General features: G+C 41.8%; 1 protein-coding gene across 3 annotated transcripts; it reads right to left on the reverse strand.

The window, feature by feature from the left end:
• Positions 1-86: 86 nt before the first annotated feature.
• On the reverse strand, positions 87-9,172 carry MAFG (MAF bZIP transcription factor G). 3 transcript variants are annotated; one of them, XM_032209361.1, is made up of 5 exons: positions 8,378-9,172; positions 8,190-8,251; positions 7,817-8,109; positions 1,938-2,048; positions 87-113 (listed from the first exon to the last, which is right to left on the reverse strand). In XM_032209361.1, exons 1-5 carry the CDS (start codon positions 8,565-8,567, stop codon positions 104-106), a joined length of 666 nt encoding a protein of 221 aa, XP_032065252.1. In that variant the 5' UTR covers positions 8,568-9,172; the 3' UTR covers positions 87-103. The 3 variants fall into 3 exon arrangements, with proteins under 3 accessions (XP_032065252.1, XP_032065250.1, XP_032065251.1); XM_032209359.1 differs by lacking the exon at positions 87-113 and having other exon boundaries at positions 1,198-2,048; positions 8,378-9,170; XM_032209360.1 differs by lacking the exons at positions 87-113; positions 1,938-2,048 and having other exon boundaries at positions 6,137-8,109; positions 8,378-9,170.
• Positions 9,173-17,759: the final 8,587 nt, after the last annotated feature.

Consider the following 17,759-nt stretch of genomic DNA (forward strand, 5'->3'; position numbering starts at 1 on the left):
TTAAATGCTGACTACCAGTTGCTCTTTTGTTAGAGGTATGTGCTTCCCACTACACAGATCCAGATAACATCCAGATTCCTTTTTCTTTCTTCATCATATTAGGCTAATGTGATCTGTAGAAAACAAAAATGTTGCATTCTTACTACTGGAAATGGACAGAGGTTCTTATAATTTTGTTTTTACATTGCTTCAGTTGCCATTATGCATTTCGACATAAAATAGAACAGTACTATTTGCCACACTATCAGTCTAAAGACCTTGTCTGGTTGAGTGCTGAAGGAGAAATCGGAAACTTCAGCACAGAAATGTTTCTTATATTACTTTGTTTTTGTAAGGACAGATTTCTTTCAAACATAAATAATGTTGAAGAGAACCGTCAACAATGTTAGATATAGGCACTGCTAAGAAATACATAGTTAAGAAAAATTACTGTAGGTCATTACCTATAATTATGCTATACTTGATAAATACAAAAATGTTCACTTTATTCTTAAATCCTATATGTATTAGCCCAACTCCAGCGCATACCATAATAACCTGAATAATAGTGTTGCTTTAATATAACTGAATTTTTAAAAAGATTCTATATAAAATCTAACTTGGCTATCTTATCTGGGCTGCAGAAATCTAGATAATTATTAGATGGCAGCAAATAGCCACCTCTTTGTTGTTGTTTAGTGGTCATCTGGATTATTACAATCCAGATATGTCCTAGTTAAAGAGCACAAGTCCAGAGATTTGCATATTTAAATGCATGATTTCAAGCTTTAAAGTTTTTAAAGTACAGAAATGATTCAAAAAAAGGAAGATTAATGTAAAGAACAGTAACCTGATTTCACTAGAAAGCAATGTGTAGTTTTCTGTACTACAGTAGATAAAGACCAATGAATATGCTATTTGAATAAGTATATTTATCCACCACGAAATATTGAATATAACTTATTCATTCTTAGAGGAAAGCGATGTCAGATAAAAATATAACCCTGAGACAAACAATCTGGACAATTTATAATAAAACAATCACACCAATGTTTTGAGCTGGAAAGGGTTCCTGGGAAATTTCCAAATCCAAACAGAAAACTAATTTGACTTTTCAAGCAGCAGGGAGCAGATTCTGTACACAATGCATGCAAACAGTTAAATCTTAAAATGTTCTTGTCGGCAACAGAACAAGTTTAGCAACCCGAACATGCTCAGTGATATCATAGGGGCCAGCCTCTTTAAAGATGTTATTGGTCATATACAAAATAAAGAATGCTTCATATCAACATACACTATACATAAATAAATTAACAACACCTCCACTGGGGCTGTGGCAACAAATCCCCAACAGTTATCTACAGATTGAAAAAGGACAATAATTTAGCAATAAATACTGATTAATTACTTGGGTTCGACTGTTGTACAGGAGAGACCCAGGACATGACAGTATGCTTTTATAACCCTAACATATAGAATTCATCTCCAGTTGTATTTCAGCTTTGGAGACTGAATTTCTTATTATCAAAATGTTCCTCCCCGACATTTTAAACAAATATTTAAAGCAGTAGTGAAGTCATTTCAATTAATATTTTTAAGGACTACCTTCAACATTTGGAGAGTGGGGAGGAGCAGTCCATCAGTTCAGTTCATTAAGTACACCAAATATAATTTAGTTTCTCCATAATATTCCAGTTTGACAAAGGATGTAATAAATTCAGAGCAAACTGCAGGTGAGGACAAGGACAAGTAGCACTTGAAACAGCACGGGAATCCCAAACACTTTGCATAGCCAGATAGTGACACATCTTTACTGGGAATCAAGAGACTACTCACTCAACTGTGCAGTGCCTCTCATTCAGGCAAGTGTCAGCTGCAAGCAGCTAGAACTCACATATACTGTATATCAGATCTGGAAGGAGAGTAAGTCCTCAGTACTTAGAAGAACTACTACTTGCCTGAAGCTCACAGCTAGACCACTACGTGATCCTTTCTGCATAGGGAGGAGCGATCCTCTGTATGAGCAGTCACATCTATTCATTGTTATATTACAGGAAACGGCAGCAGTGCTATTAAACCAGAAAAGAAGATTCCTGCACGTTAATTATTTTACTAACAAAATACAGTTTGAGATATCAGAAAGAGGTGAAAGGCAAGTTGTCAGAAAGTGCTTCTATTGTCACTGGCACAGAAAACAAGGGATACCACTAGAACACACTACTAGTCCAAGTGAAAGTAATATATAGATACGCCAGCTCTGTTTACTGCTAGTTTATAGTGAAATTCTATCCTACTTCACTGGGATGTGCCAGTGTACAGCAGATGCAAAAATTTGATCAATGACACAAGATACAACAAATGTTTAATGTCTTCTATGCAAGGAACAACAAATGTTTAATGTCTTCTACGTACATTAGTACATTCCCTCCTGCTCCTGCATCTATTTCACCCAGGAACATGTTCCTCAGGGACCTAACATCTGAGTAGCCTCTACCCATTGCTAACCATCACATTCCTCAGCTCTTAGCCTGCAGTTTTTCTTGCATTTTTCTGGAAAGAAAAAGTTGTTTCAGTATCCAAAATATCACTTTTACATAATTCACCACGACATAAAACAACCCTACCTTTCCCACCCACCCAAAGCCAGCCACATGAGGGCGGAATTCTACTTCATGGAGCTGTTCTGCATCCAGGTAGAAAGCAACATTCCCCAACCTGTTGCATCAAGCAAAATGCCCCATTTAAAACAAAACAACAAAACAAAAACACCCTTCACAGCAGGAAAATCAAACAGTCATCTATAAAACAGGAACTATCACACTCTGGATGCTCTATAGCAGAAAACAACTGAGGGGCAAGGGCTTGAGAGGGGAATCTAGGACAGGGAAAAAAAACCAAACTCATGAATACTAGGAGATGACAGACAGAGTGAAGGAAGCTGGGAGACATGAAGGGTTCCCTTGTCTTCTCCCCCACCTCCCAGTTGGAAGATTTACCACTGAGTTCTGGAGCCAGATTTGCTCAATAAATATCCATTTGCTTATAGAATGTCTTGCAATCCACTCAGATGAAGATACCATCTCACTTATCTAGCCTTGAAAAGGGCAAAAGGTGCATCTTCAGAGGCAGAGACTGAGTCTTGTGGCACCTTAAAGACAAGCAAATACATTATGGCATAGATTATGTGGCCAAGTCAACTCCAATAGATGAAGTATTATCCCAAATTGGCCAATTAATACTGTATACAGGTTGTTTATGGAGAAAACTGTTACTGTAGGAAGAAGAGTCAAAATTGCAAGAAATAATAGATTGCACTTTCAATATATTTTAACATCTTAGTGACCACAGACTAATGCAGATAATATGGATACCTTGTAATGTTTGTTACCATTTTGCAGAAATGGAAAACTATAGTATTAATGTGTATCTGTGTGTGTGTGTGTGTGTGTGTGTTAAGGTTTAATAAAATTATTAGTCTGCACTTTTTAATATCTAAAATGTGTCTGGATAGTGTATTTATGCACATATATCAGAGTCAATTTGATATCATCTCATGGATCCGATGAAGTAAATTCTAATCCACAAAAGATGATGTAATTGTTTTTAAAGTGCCAGGACACTGTTAGTTTTGCTACAGAAACCAACTTAGCCACTCTTGTAAAATCCCAGAGAATGGGCTTTCTTTATCAGAGGCTTCTCACAGTATCCAGGATCTCAACTGTAAAACAAGCAACCCAACCCCAAAAGAATTTATTTAGCCAATTCTAAGGACCTGCAATCAAGAAATGTTAGGACGATAAATGTCAGGAACTGAAGGATCCAAAACTATTCATCCTGGCAGAAAACAAATTCCTATTTCAGAAATGCAGCCAAAAATACAGAACTGTATTTTTATGAGCTATCACCAGTGTCTTGCCTTGCTTTCCTTGGGGGCAACATGCAAATATGGCATGCAAACAATGGAGAGGCAAATTCTTGAATTAAAACAGCCGCAGCTCAGAGATAAAGAGTTGTTTCCTACTCCATCCATCCAGGTGACATAAGTGCATGTCATGCAACTCTCAAAGGAAGCTGTAACCAGGAGACCTAAAAGTTTCAATCTAGAACTCCTTCTTATTTATAAATTTGATGGTGAAAAAATCCCACTTACCCATTTTTATTTGCATGTTTGACATGAAAGCATAAATATTGCTTTATTTCAGTTACAATTGTTTGGTTTTCACAGAATTTGGACTTCTTTGGCAAGGACTAGAAAGTGGAAGGCAATGAAGGAAGAAATTATCTACGGCTTAAGGATGGAGAGAAAGATGCAGGAGGTAGAGTGATATGGAACAATTAAATATAAGAAAGTTCTGGCTCTAGTAATTCCACACAGATCTGCATTGGTTTCTAAGTCTTCCAAATTAGCAGTGATAAAACATACCTCAAGGGAATGATCAGATTTTACTAACCTTAACATAGCTCGGAGCAATTTATTTCACACAGGTATTTTTTAAGATCAGAAACTTATACCCTTAGTAAGGCAAGGCTTAGCAATAACTGCTATTCCATGCCTGTGATCCATTCCTTTTAAATCTAAAATAAAAAGTAGCAATTAATGTGGCAAGGGTGATTTCTGGGTAGAATCTGGAGCCAGGGTAAATGCATGTTCACATTAAAGCGCTTCATTTTTCTCTTTCTCTGACGTTTGCTGTTCTTAATGTCTACTCGTCCCTCAGTTGCCCAAAAAATAATTAAAAACACCTCCAATCTACTGTGTCAAAAGGGCAGCTATGATATTGTAAGGAACTAGTGCCCTTCCCTCCATTTCAGTTGAATAGTCTGCAGAGGACAGTGGTCCTACAGTGAGAAAAAAAGGGAGTTCCAGCAGATATGATGAAGATATTTTGAAGGCGAGTCCTCATTAAAAGGCTTTTTTCCCTCCAGCATACTCTAGGCAGCAAAACTTTGTCAGTTAATAGATATCAGGAATTTCATTTTCAAGGAATGGATTCTCAGCTGATTTTTGTGAATAGTTGTTTCTGGATACGAACTTGCCTTAAGAGCTCATTTGAATTTATTAACCCTGCTTTGAAAGTTATTAAAGCTATTTTTTCTTTCTAACCACTGGGACCTAGAATGTAGTTGGAAGCTTTTGAAAAGCCGCAAGAGGTTTTTCAGTCCAATCTCAGCTGTGGAAATTTCCAGAATTCACTAACTGTGTCATTAAAACAGGTTCTAGTATCTGTTAACTAGAAAAATGGCCAAATATGGTGAACTCAAGTGTTCTGAATAGGCCAGTACTCATTGTTTACCAGCTATCAGTTAATTGTGCTCATTCTGATGGCCAATTTTCTGGGCAAAAGGTCAAGTGTTCACCTAGATACAAACTCACATGTTCCTCTTGGTAACACACCCATCACTCCAGTGATGGGATTCAGCCAGTTCGCACCTATTCGGGAGAACCAGTTGTTAACTTTCTAAGCAGTTCAGAGAACTGGTTGTTGGAAGAAATCTCCTTTTGTTTTTTTCCACTTTACAGGGCTAATCCTGTAAGGAAGACGGGAAGGAAACATTCTGGTGTTGTTTCTAGCCTAATCTTTATTGCCCTGTTTACAAAAACTGTCTCTCCGGTTAACCCTGATTACATTGTAACAGCTAAGGCGAAGTGCCCATCGACCTGAGTGACATTGAGGTGGCCACACCCATCCAGTCACATGACCACCAAGCCACGCCTACCCAGCTGGACATTAGGGCAGAGAACCGGTTGTTAAATTATTTGAATCTCACCACTGCATCACTCCCTCCCTGTAGGCCAATTACAAGACAAGCAACAGAGAAGCTAAAACTTCCTTTATCTGCAATGACTAGCTCTTTCAGAGAAACTAGATTAGGTTTCCTGTAAGACTATGCATCCAGAACGTAAAACAATGAATTTGAATTTGAAGTGTCCTGGGTCATGTTGACCATCACATGCTCTTTAGACCTTATTGAGTTTCTAGCTTACATCTCTGTAATGCTCCACATGCTAAAACATAGAAGAAAACAGGTAAGAGGTAATAAAATCTCTGTAGTATCACCAGCAAAAGAATCCTGTTGCAATAGTGGATCTTCACAAATGCTACTATAATCCAACCCTAAAAAAACTATTTTGTGGACCCTTTGTATGATATGCTGTAAATTGTTTCATATTCCTACATTAACAGGAGTGATTCCTTCTAATCCATTACCGTTGCAACTCTGGATTCAACCTTTAGGAACACCCAGTCCCAGCCCCCCCCAAAAAAAATATTTTTTTTTTGGCAATTGTAATATAAGTGACATGATATAATGCAACACTGTCTGCCAGCTATCTTTAAGCAGTTTTGTTAACCTCTTAAAAGAATTCATTCTTTTCAGGCTTCAGATTCAGGTAATTTTTCTCATGAGACCAAACCTTTGAGAAGGCCTACTGGCAAATGCCCCAGAAAACCTGCACTCAGCCCTGGGAAAGCTGAACAAATGCTCACAGGACATCCACATAGCAAAGTGGCCACTGGCACCATCACGTCACAGCGCCACAAAAGACCTCAGAGCACAGACAATTAAATACAACAGGAATACAAAAGAAGCAGATGGGGAATTCAAGAATAAGTCACTTTTGGTACAATTGCAAAAAGATATCAAACAGGACTAGCCTCTTTTTTTTGTTTTTTCCTATGTTATTTATAAATAAAAGTCTAATAACTCTTTATAAAAACCAACCTCAGAGCCACAAAGACTTAACGAGAAACTTTTAAAATTTGCATTTTGTGTCTCCGAGAATATGACAATCATATATTCTCACCTTCTCAGGCTAAAAGGAGACCGTTAAATAGAAGTGCTTCACCGAATTGTAGATTTGAAACTTAGATCATTTAATAACTCTTTAAATGAATGCTTCTCTTTTAAATAAAGGGCTATTTAAACTACATAAACCAGTTGTGTAAACCATCACACTAGAGACACTGGATACGCTCCAAACAACAGAAAACAACTAGTGATTTTGGTCTTGTTCAGTGCAACACATTAGGCACAAAACCGGCCTGTGGTCACTGCAATGTAACCCACTTCGTCTGGTACGTAGACACAACAGTGCTCGTTCCTGGCTACTTTCCTTCCTCTGCAGCACAGACACCAGGAAATAGTTTTCCCCGCTTCCCTCTCCTTCAGGGAAAGTCCTAAGGAATCCCATCTTCAAACCTAAAAGGTGCAACTAGATGGTAATATAAAAATGGTTACACAAACTACCCCCCCTGATACCAAGCAATTTACAAGCAGCAGACTGGACAGCTGACTCAACCCTGGAAGAACGGCATTGAAGTCATCACTGACAGCAGGTCTTCCAACTCTCTATGACCTCTTCCCTCCCCTTTGGGTTATTCCTACCCAAGAATGGATTCCATGCTGCTGAAAATCTCTTTGGCAAGAGCACTGAGGTCCTTCAGCTTCCATTTTCAGAACACACTAGGTGGACGGTTCTGTTCACAATGGAAAGGCTGCGTTACCATCAGTCACATCAACCAGAACAAGCTAAAAACAAAGCAACTGCAGTGACGAGCAGGCCAGCGTGTGCCTGTGTGGGCTGGGCCATCTGGGAGAGGGTTGTGCTTTGGGGGTTCCGGATGAGCTTTGTGCCTAACTGCCCTGCACAGACAAGCCCAGGCAGTGCTCGTTTCACTAAGACCGGGCGTCCGTTTTGGATTTAACTATCGTGATAACGCTGGTGGTGGCAACTTTGCCGGGAACAAGGGGCCCCATGCTGGAAGCAAGTGGGCCCCGGGCAGGGGTGACAGGGCTCCGGGCAACGGTCCGGGCGAAGTTCTGCAGTGCCTCATACTTGGAACGCAGGGCATCAAGTTCCATTTTCATGCTAGCATTCTCTGAAGCCAGCTTCTCCACTTCCTGCTGAAGTTCTGCCTTCTGTTTCTCCAACTCTTCCTTCTGGGTTACCCTCTTGACCCGGCAGCTGGCAGCATAGCCTCTGTTCTTCAGGGTCCGCCGGCGTTGCTTGAGTTGGATGATCTCTTCCTTAGATAAGCCCCGCAGATGCTGGTTCAACTCCCGTACAGACATGGTCACCAGCTCTTCATCTGTCAAGCTGGTCCCATTCTCCCCTGGCTCCCGCTTCACCTGCAGAGACCGTAGAAACATGCTTTAATGGGATTCTGGTTGCATGCATGGCCAGCTAACCCCAGGTCTCGCTTTATTACCTTCAAGGCTTTGTTTCCTTTGTTGGGGGTCGTCATAACACGCAAGCCTTCACAATCGGATTCTGTAAGATACAAAATGGGTAGATGTTATCAAAGTCAAGTTCTATATCATCGAAAAGCAGCTATATATACTCAGACTAAGCAGGAAAGGAAGCACCAAATACAGGTATTCTCTATACAGTACGAACCAACTGTGGGATTTACACGAGCTCTTGACAAATTCTGCCCAACCCCACAGCTTTCTATAAATCTTAAGAGCAAATGCTCACGAAAAGGAAGATTTGGAAAGAGCTGGAGTCGGATGAAACCACATTTAAAAATAGCTTGGCAGCCAGGGTCCTGCATGGCTGTGCTGAGCCAGTCATGCTGACTCAGCATATTAGCAGCCTTGCTCAGAGTGCACGCCTTATACTACAGTACAGCCTAGCAGGAGAGCTGCAGTCTAAGAGAGTTGCCAAGGAATTACCCTTATAGACTTCTCCTGATAGGGTTCAAAGCAACACTATATCCCCATAGTTTTAAGGGAGAAGTATTCAAGAATATGTTTAATTAATCCATTCTGCCTGAAGCATTTATTGATCTAGAAAGCAGAACAGCAAGACTAGAGAATGGAAGGAAAGGACAGACAAGGGAATAATGAAAAACATGCAGAACCTTAGAGAATTGCCTTCCTCCAGGTTACTATATACTATAATTGAATAGTCCTTACTGAACACAAATGTGGCTCTGATAACCTGTCTTCTTTTGACTTCTTCTTTTCCCATGTATGTTAATAAAAAACAGTGGTAGATACACAAAGTTGGGAAAATGAACAAATTCAGCTGGGTGGGATGCTGACCAGCAATACAGAGATTAAATATTTCCATTTATTTCCCTGTTGAGTTACTTCCTTTCACATTGCCGTTTTACCAACAGGACTAAAAATAACCTAAGATACAGCAAGTTTTTTAGAGATGCTGATAAAAATCATCCACATTCTTATGAAATCACCTAGTCACTTATCGCATGGGTTGTCAAACTGGTGGCCTGTGGGCTGGATGCATCATGCGCAAGCCACGCCCACCCCAACTCCGCAAAGGGGGAAAACGATGTGAAACATCACGTGACAGCAACGTGACGCAGCGAGTTTGACACCTGTGACATTGTATTCATGTTGCATTGTTCTACATTTCTAGATAACTCATTATTTAGGAAATGTGTGCTGCTGATAACTTATGGTTTATTATTTCAGGAATTCTTCCAAAAGTGGAAAATTTAAAGAAGTTTTAAAATTATGAGAATGAGATTTCCTCATTTATGCTTTTAGCATGTATCATATGGTCTTGGATGGAGGCAATTGAAATATAATATTGGTATTTACAAGAAATACAAGTTCTCTGTATACACACTAATCTGTATTAATCTTACATTACTGAAACCACCACTTAAATTCACAAGAGCTCTTCACACACATAATGATATATAGCAAAATCTTGTCATTCACTGTGGCTGTCTTGAGTAAACCAAAATTACCCACCAGTTTCCTAAACAGAGGAAATCAAATACTTCCATTTTGTTCTCAACATTCAACCTGCAACTATGTGCAAGAATAATTAAAGGTAAAGGTAAAGGTTCCCCTCGCACATATGTGCTAGTCATTCCTGACTCTAGGGGGCGGTGCTCATCTCCGTTTCAAAGCCGAAGAGCCAGTGCTGTCCGAAGAAGTCTCCATGGACATGTGGCCGGCATGACTAAATGCTGAAGGTGCACAGAATGCTGTTATCTTCCCACCAAAGGTGGCTCCTATTTTCCTACTTGCATTTTTTACATGCTTTCAAACTGCTAGGTTAGCAGAAGCTGGGACAAGTAATGGGAGCTCACTCCATTATGCAGCGCTAGGGATTCGAACTGCCGATCTTTCTCATCGACAAGCTCAGTGTCTTAGCCACTGAGCCACCACATACCTCAGCAAGAATAGTTACTTTCTCTTAAAGAAGGGCTGACAGCTCCCCAAACCATTGAATCAGATATTGTAAATTACCTTTATTACCTTTAATTACTCCTCTAGAACAGCTCAAAAGTCTCAATAATTGCTACCACTCAAAAAAGATGCTTTTTAAGGAAGAAAAAATGGCCAGAGTATCTCAAGCAGAGAGAAGTCACCATAGGATTTTTATGTTTATCTCTCACTCATACGCTTCCACACATGGCAGCACATGGCTGACCATATCAATGCTCATAAGCTATGTAGATTCTGGGCTCATGTGGGAGACCATCAGAGCATTTCAGGACTCTGGGGCTAGACATCAATCCAAAAGGCATCTCAGGCAATGCTAAATCACCTCCATAGCAAAACTTCATGGATGCGGATTACCTTTTACTCACCCAAGCATATCATCATTATTTACATCATAAATGCCTCTTCCACACTGACCAGGTTCTTGTTTGCTGAATGTATAAACATCACTTCACATTTATAGCAAAGAACCAAGACAAGCTAGTGTCAGCAAAAGCAAAAAAAATGGTCCCCCAGCAACACCCCAGAAGGGATGGATTCAGCGCTTTCCAAGATCACTAATAAGCCAGCCAAACAACTCAGATACTCCTAGAGCACTGGAAATTGCTGACAAGCCAAATTCTTGTGCCCAAAAGACATGGCTACAGTCACTGATTAAAGCTCTAACATACTTAATATAGTGGCCACAAGTGTCTTAATGGGACCCCGCTGCCTTATTTTTGTTTTTGCAGCTAAGAAGCACATTTGAAACACTTATTAATTGTACAGTAAGGCAGGCACTGTATTGCACAGCTTACTGTGCTTTACTATCAAAAGGTTTAGACCCACAATTTGGGAATCAGTACTTAAAGTATGTGGGTAATACACTCAGTAACCAGTAAACACATTTTCTGATTAGAAAAAAAGTACAAGAGGAAGAATGTTTCCATTATTGTAACACGGCTTGAAATATTGGTTAAGTAAACACTGGGGCAGACACAACTACCGTATATTCACATCATCTATCTATCTATCTATCTATCTATCTATCTATCTATCTATCTATCTATCTATCTATCTCTATCTATGTTAATTTTCCAGCTTTAGTTAAAAGCCACATGCAGCCATAGAGACCAGGAACAAAACTGTAAACAAAGCAAGGGATGTCACCTATTCATTGAAAAGTCAAGTCTAACCTACACTTCTTTCCTATATAAATTTTATCTATGACATGTCAGTGTTAAGTACCATTGCTAATGCTCATATGACAGGAATATGAACACAGGCAGCACAACCAAACTGCATGACCAAAAACAAATTTGGTATCATACTGTAAATCCAGTATAGGTCAGAACTTTAGGAATCACTATGCTAGCATTAGTAACAATCAATATAAAAATCCAAGGAAATGTTGCCTAGTAGGGGAGTATACAAAAGATTAACCGCCTGGATAATTTAGTGAGGCTCTTCATAGGGCAAGTACTGTACTTCTAGTACATATCGGTATTAATGCTTAGGAAAGCAATTAACATGTGGGAAGTGCACAAAAGGACTGAAGACTAGAGCTGATCTTCATTTGATGGGCATAGATTGCTGGATAGAAAGATTAGGTCCTGTAGCTCTGAGAGTCAAACACAAAAAAATGTTCATTTGTCCTAAACTTCTAAAGATTAAGAATCTTTTAATACAAGGAGTATAACATTAGCTATCAATATCAGATATCAGATATTCAATCGTAAAAAGATTCATTTCCATTCATCATTCATAAAAAAGGGGGAAAAACTAAAGAAAGTGATGATTAAGTGGGGAAAAAAAACTATGAAAAATTTCACATTCTGTTTTATGCCTGAATTATATATACAAGGTTTTTTTTACAGCCCTGCACAGAAGCTACTTGTGAATATCTTTGCAAGAAGGACAGCCAGAGAGAATTGGCATCCAGACAGAGACAAACTTGGTCTAACTCCCTAGACTGCTGATTTCTCAGCTTTTTGACAGCTTCCCGAAGAAAGATCACACTGAAAAGTGCCAAGTGCGACGGCTGTAAAGGAAGAAAAGTGCAACCTCAACACATTTAGCCAGAAGTCCAAAAGGCTGCACTCAGCACAAGTGCCGCCAATTCTTTGCTTACAAGAGAGCTGACAGCAGAGTGCATGATTCAACACAGGCCCCATCAACATTCCTGGTTCAGCGCTATGCCATCAAACTAGTGTAAACACAATGACATCACCCATTCCAGCAGTAAAGGCAGCATCATCATAGGAAGAAGAAAAAGAAACTTTTAAGTGATGAAAAAGAAAACAGGCTACAGGGGAGAATCAGAAGCTGGAGGATATCCCATGTAGGAGGTTTTTCCACATGTGTAGTGTAAAAAGCAGTGGTGACACTATCTTGTTCTCATCTACACGTCTATGGCTCTGCTGTTCATGCATTTACAGAAACTTGTCTACAAAATAACTTCCCAAGGTCTGACGTGACTGAGTTACATGCACTGGTACTGCTGCACCTTCTGAAAATCTACACAATAACTTCCCAATTAGCTTTCTAAACTTACATTGACATTTTAGCTAGTACTCTTAACCCGGCAAAATAAGTAGAAGAAAATGCTTGTCCTGTAAAATATCCAGAGAGATACCATCACTAGGGAATATTGCCTCTCCAAATCAACATGACTTGCCTCAGGCAAAGTCTCCCAAATGTACCTAATGTTTCAACTTGCTTTCTACCACTATACCTCTTACTCAGCAGAATGGAAATCAAAATTCTACTTTTCCTACCTATCTAGAAGACTGTCAGCCTCATACTATTCCTATAATTGAAACTCATTTTATAACAAAAACAAAGCTCCCTTCACATCTATGGATTTCTGTTTCTGAATAAATCACAGTTTGCTTTCCGTGAGCCAAAAGTCACACAAGGAATTGCAATTCTGTAAATAGTCAATGCACATTGAGTTAGTCAAATAATTTCAGCACCTATGTCCAATTTAAGATAAATAGAGAAGTAGTGAGAAATTGTCTGTATCAGATATGACTGGTTCATAATATCTGAACTATTCATTTTTCTCAAAATAGATGTATTAAAAATGTAATTTTATTTAGAATCACAAGAAAAAAAATCTCGGTTGAAAAGACATCAGGCTAAAATGGCTAGCTCTTTTATTTACAATACATTTACAGATAATTAGCATGCCTTCACTATTCAAATTTATTTATACTTCCATTAATACCTAAGCATTATCAGACTGACAGAGGACAAACTGCCCTCTGTAGGTGAGAATGGAAGAGCTGTGCTATGAGAATTTCCCAGAAGAGACTCAACAGAGAACCGGATGCACTTGTTGCACATCTGTGCTTCTAGTGTACAAGGGAGCCATCCAGAACTGCATTTCTACGTCCTTTGCATTTCTGCAAAACAATATGCCAAGTTTTTTTCCAGAGCTCTTAAAAACATTGCTTGTCTAAGAGACAACATGCACTGCAACAGGAGTGTTCCCATAAAGCTAAGGTTTTCAGGACCTACAATTTTACCATCCAAAACAAGAGTGTCAGCATCTGTGTGCACAGAGTATAAGGACCACCCAGCAGCTCTCTCATTCATTCCCCAAAGGATTCCCAATGACCCCATAAACCATTTTTACCAAGTTCATGTTCACACTCTCCCCTACCTTCTTGTCCGCTACAAATACACACAGCGTTACAGTAATGCTAAGGGTCAGCAACTATCACAAGGGCTTATAGACAAAACAGCTGAAAGAAAGGGGATCTGAGGTCAAGTCTGACTACCCCAAAATGATGAATCAGCAGATTATCTGTTTGGGTTCCCCTTTTTCCTTTCCTCCCTTAACCCTAGTTAGCCCCCATTCCTTTTTGTGTGTGTGTGTCTGTGTGGTGCAGCATATACTTATGGGTGACCTCATGTTGATGAGTCAGCAGTGTCTGGACTCTGCACACAGAAGGCTGCAGCCAGCAGATACAAGGGGGTAATTCAGTCCACTCATCCCTACACTCTGTGAAACACCCCCATCCCCAGCCGCTCCTCAGCCCCACCCCAAAAAACATTCGCCCCTTTTCCTCCGTTCCCAGACACCTGATGAGTCAGCACGGCAAGCCCTTTTCACACTCGCAGACATGGCTGCGCGTCCTCGGAGCCGCACATACACAAACACACACACAGACTTTCGGCGTGCGGGGGGGAAACGGCTTACCTGCTCCCCGGCTACTTTCCCAGATGGGGACAGCGCACCCAACGCTTAGGTAGTCCGAGAAGAAGCGGGGAAGGGCCCCACTTCTTCTTCTTTTTCCACCCCACCTCCGCAGAAGGAAAACTCAAAGCATCGCGGCGATCCCGGGAAAAAGAGGCGAGCCGGGGAGCGGCGGCATCTCTCTCTCCCTCTCCCTCTCTGCCGCGACCTGCCGCCGGCGGGCAACAAGGACGGCCACCCACGCCGCAGATCCACGTCCAGCAGGGAGGAGGAGGAGGGAAACCCACCACCTGTCAGCCACGGGAGAAAGGAAGTCGGCGAGCGGAGAAAAAGACGGGGGAAAAGGAAGCTCGGCGGGTGAAATGCGGTCCCCGCCAGGATCTCACCTCGCCCTCTCAGCCTCCCCACCCTTGACACACACACGCACACGCACCCTCCGCCTAGCCCGCCAGAACATTCCGGGTGGGAACAGCCGGGGGTGGGGGGGGGAGAGAGAGAGAGAGCCGCGATCGCGCTCCCGGCAGTCCAGAGCAGGAGGCGCTTTTTTCCAAAAATAACACCGTGGAGAGGAATGCAACTCCAGAAGCCGACCGTCCGCGGGGAAAAGCAGCGGTCTTCCCTAAGGGATTCCCAATACCCACCCCACACGCATTAAATTCCCTTTGGCTTCACCTCCTCCTCCCTCCCTTCTCTTTCTTCCTCCCGCTCTTGCTGGGGACGGGGGGGGGGGTCACTAGCCTTCCTCCCCACCCCTCCAAAAAGGGGATCCGGGACCCCGAGCCGCCCCCTTGCAAGCTCTCACCCTCCGCTCGGCCTCCGGAGGGGGCGTCCGGGGCGGGGAGGAGGGGCAGGCCGCCACGCACACAGGGACTGAGGAGTCCGGGGTCCGCCGCTACCGCCGCTCACGGACACGTCACGTGATGTTTGGGTCACGTGCCTCCATTCATGAAGCCGTTTTCGGTGCAGCCGCCCCGAGCCTTAAAGCGGGAGGCGCCCCAAAAAATAAGGTTCCCTCCACCCGGCTCTTCTCTTCTCTTCCCTCCCCCCCTCAGAAAAAACAGCGGGCGGGAACGCGGCTGAGAAGCTGGTGGGAAAAACAAGTGGCTCACGTGCCAGGAGGGCGCGCGCGGGCGCTGCTGGGGCGGGTCCGGAATGTCGAGGCTGAACCCGAAGGGCCGAGGGGGCGCGAGACGGAGCTGCGTTCCACGCGTAGTCCCCCTCCCACCACCTCCCATTTGTGAACCGTGCGGTACCAGACAGTGAGTGGGGAGGCTGTTATTCGATCATCCTCGACTAGCCGGGCTTTACCATTAAAAAGAGTTTCCTAATTTTTTTTTTGGGGGGGGGGTGGTTACACACAGCTGTTTCCTGAAAGAAGCCGGTTTTGCGAAAGGATAGGTGGAAGAAACAGAAAGTGACCCTTTAAAAAAAATAAAAAGTCCAGTTAGATATCCTTTTGACCTTTCCGTTTTCCCGAACACAACGGAAAAGAGACTGAACGAAGAATATTTGGAAACTTTTTGATTAAAGAAAAAAGATAAGCGTATTTTTAGACGTAAGAATAAAACAGTTGGGTGAAAAGAATTGCACGACACTAAATCCAGATATTGCAACATCCCTGCTGAAAAATAAAAAATCCATTTACAAAAAAAAAAGCGGCACGGCTGCTTTCCTCTTCGAGATTGATTGCCCCGCAGCAGGGGCAAATTTTTTGCATAAGTGCAGAGTTACTGCTGTCTAAGGCTAGTCTGCAAATTCCAGAGTAGAGATAGATGTGTGAGCAGTGGTGTATTAACCATTAAGCAGACTAAGCACATGCTTAGGGCACCAGGCCCACAAAGTTCAGAAAGAAAAAAACCAATGAAGATTTGTACAGTATGTACAAAGGAGGGGGGCACCAAGATTTGTCAGTGCTTAGGACCAGTGAGCCTTAATCCCCACTGCTTGTGATTTGCCAGTATTTCTCAACTACACTCATCCTAGCACATTTTCCCACAGGTGCAGCTATTTCTCACCTAGATCCTTAGAAAAAGAGGAGGGAAAGGAGGTGGGGAGATAAGTGCTGGTTGTTTACAAAGTCATTAGAAAGAGATACACCAAAGGGGTACTTTGGTGCCAAAAGAGTCCTGGAAGGTTCCAGAGAGCAAGTCTTGTAGCTGATCCTTCCAAATTTGCAAGACTTAGGCCATTTCTTCATTAGTGTTTTATAGCATTTTATAGCTACATCAGCCAATGTTGTGGCAATATAAAGCTTCATTACTGTTATTAGCACAGTGATGTTTCAATTAGGCTATAAGATGCTATAAATGACTTTAGAGAAAATGGCCTTATAATATCTTTTTAGACACTGTATGGAATGCCAGGCAGTTTTTATTATCTAGCCAATAATAGTGAAATGTGGTACCTGGTCCACAATTTCATTGTAAATAAGCTGCCTGAGCCAGCACTTTAAATTTTTCTAGACGAAGACTTGCTTACTAGAAAGTTTTCAAACCTTTCCCTCACCGTATTTTCTTCAATAGTACTTTCTTCATTGTGAGCAAAGAAATCAATCATTTAATAGTTCTGCAGCTATTCCTGCTTATCAGAACCCTGTAGAACCAGGCTTGTGGCATTAAAAGGTTTGGTTTGGTTTTATTGGACATATGCCACCCTTCTCCCAAAGGACTCAGGGGTATGTACAACATAAAAACACATATAACAAAAGTTAAAAAAAATTAAATAGGAAATCCAATAACCTTCAATTGACAATTTAAATCAAATTTAGGATTAAATTAAAATTAACAATTTAAAATTAATAATTTAATTTATTCTATTCAGGCCAGGCTGGCTTGCTGAAAAAGCCAACTTTTTAGGGTGAGCCGGAAGAACCAGAGGTCAGGAATTATGCGAAGCTCTGGCAGCTCATTCCAAAGGGAAGGCGCTCCCACAGAGAAGGCTCTCCCCTTGGGGGTCACCAGCCAACACTGCCTGGCTGAGGAGGCCAACTCTGGGATCGTACTGGACGGTGGGAGGCTACCGATGGCAGTAGGCGGTCTTGCAAGTACCCTGGGCCTAAGTCATGGAGCGTTTTAAAGATCATAATTAACACCTTGAATCACACCCGGAAAACAACCAGCAACCAGTGCAGGCCGCCTAAAAGGGGTGTAACATGGGAGCACATAGGTACCCCCATGACAACGCCGCCTGGACCAGCTGCAGCCTCTGGGTGCTCTTCAAGGGCAGCCCCATGTAGAGAGCATTACAGTAGTCCAGGCGAGAAAGGACAAGGGCGTTAGTGATTGAGCACAGGGCATCCCGATCCAGGAAGGGGCGCAACTGGCATACCAGGCGGACCTGGTGGAAGGCCCCCCTGGTCACGGCCGTAAGATGTTCTTCTAAACTAAGCTGT

This window comes from Thamnophis elegans, chromosome 2 (genome assembly GCF_009769535.1).
Source record: "Thamnophis elegans isolate rThaEle1 chromosome 2, rThaEle1.pri, whole genome shotgun sequence".
NCBI classification, from domain to species: domain Eukaryota; kingdom Metazoa; phylum Chordata; class Lepidosauria; order Squamata; family Colubridae; genus Thamnophis; species Thamnophis elegans.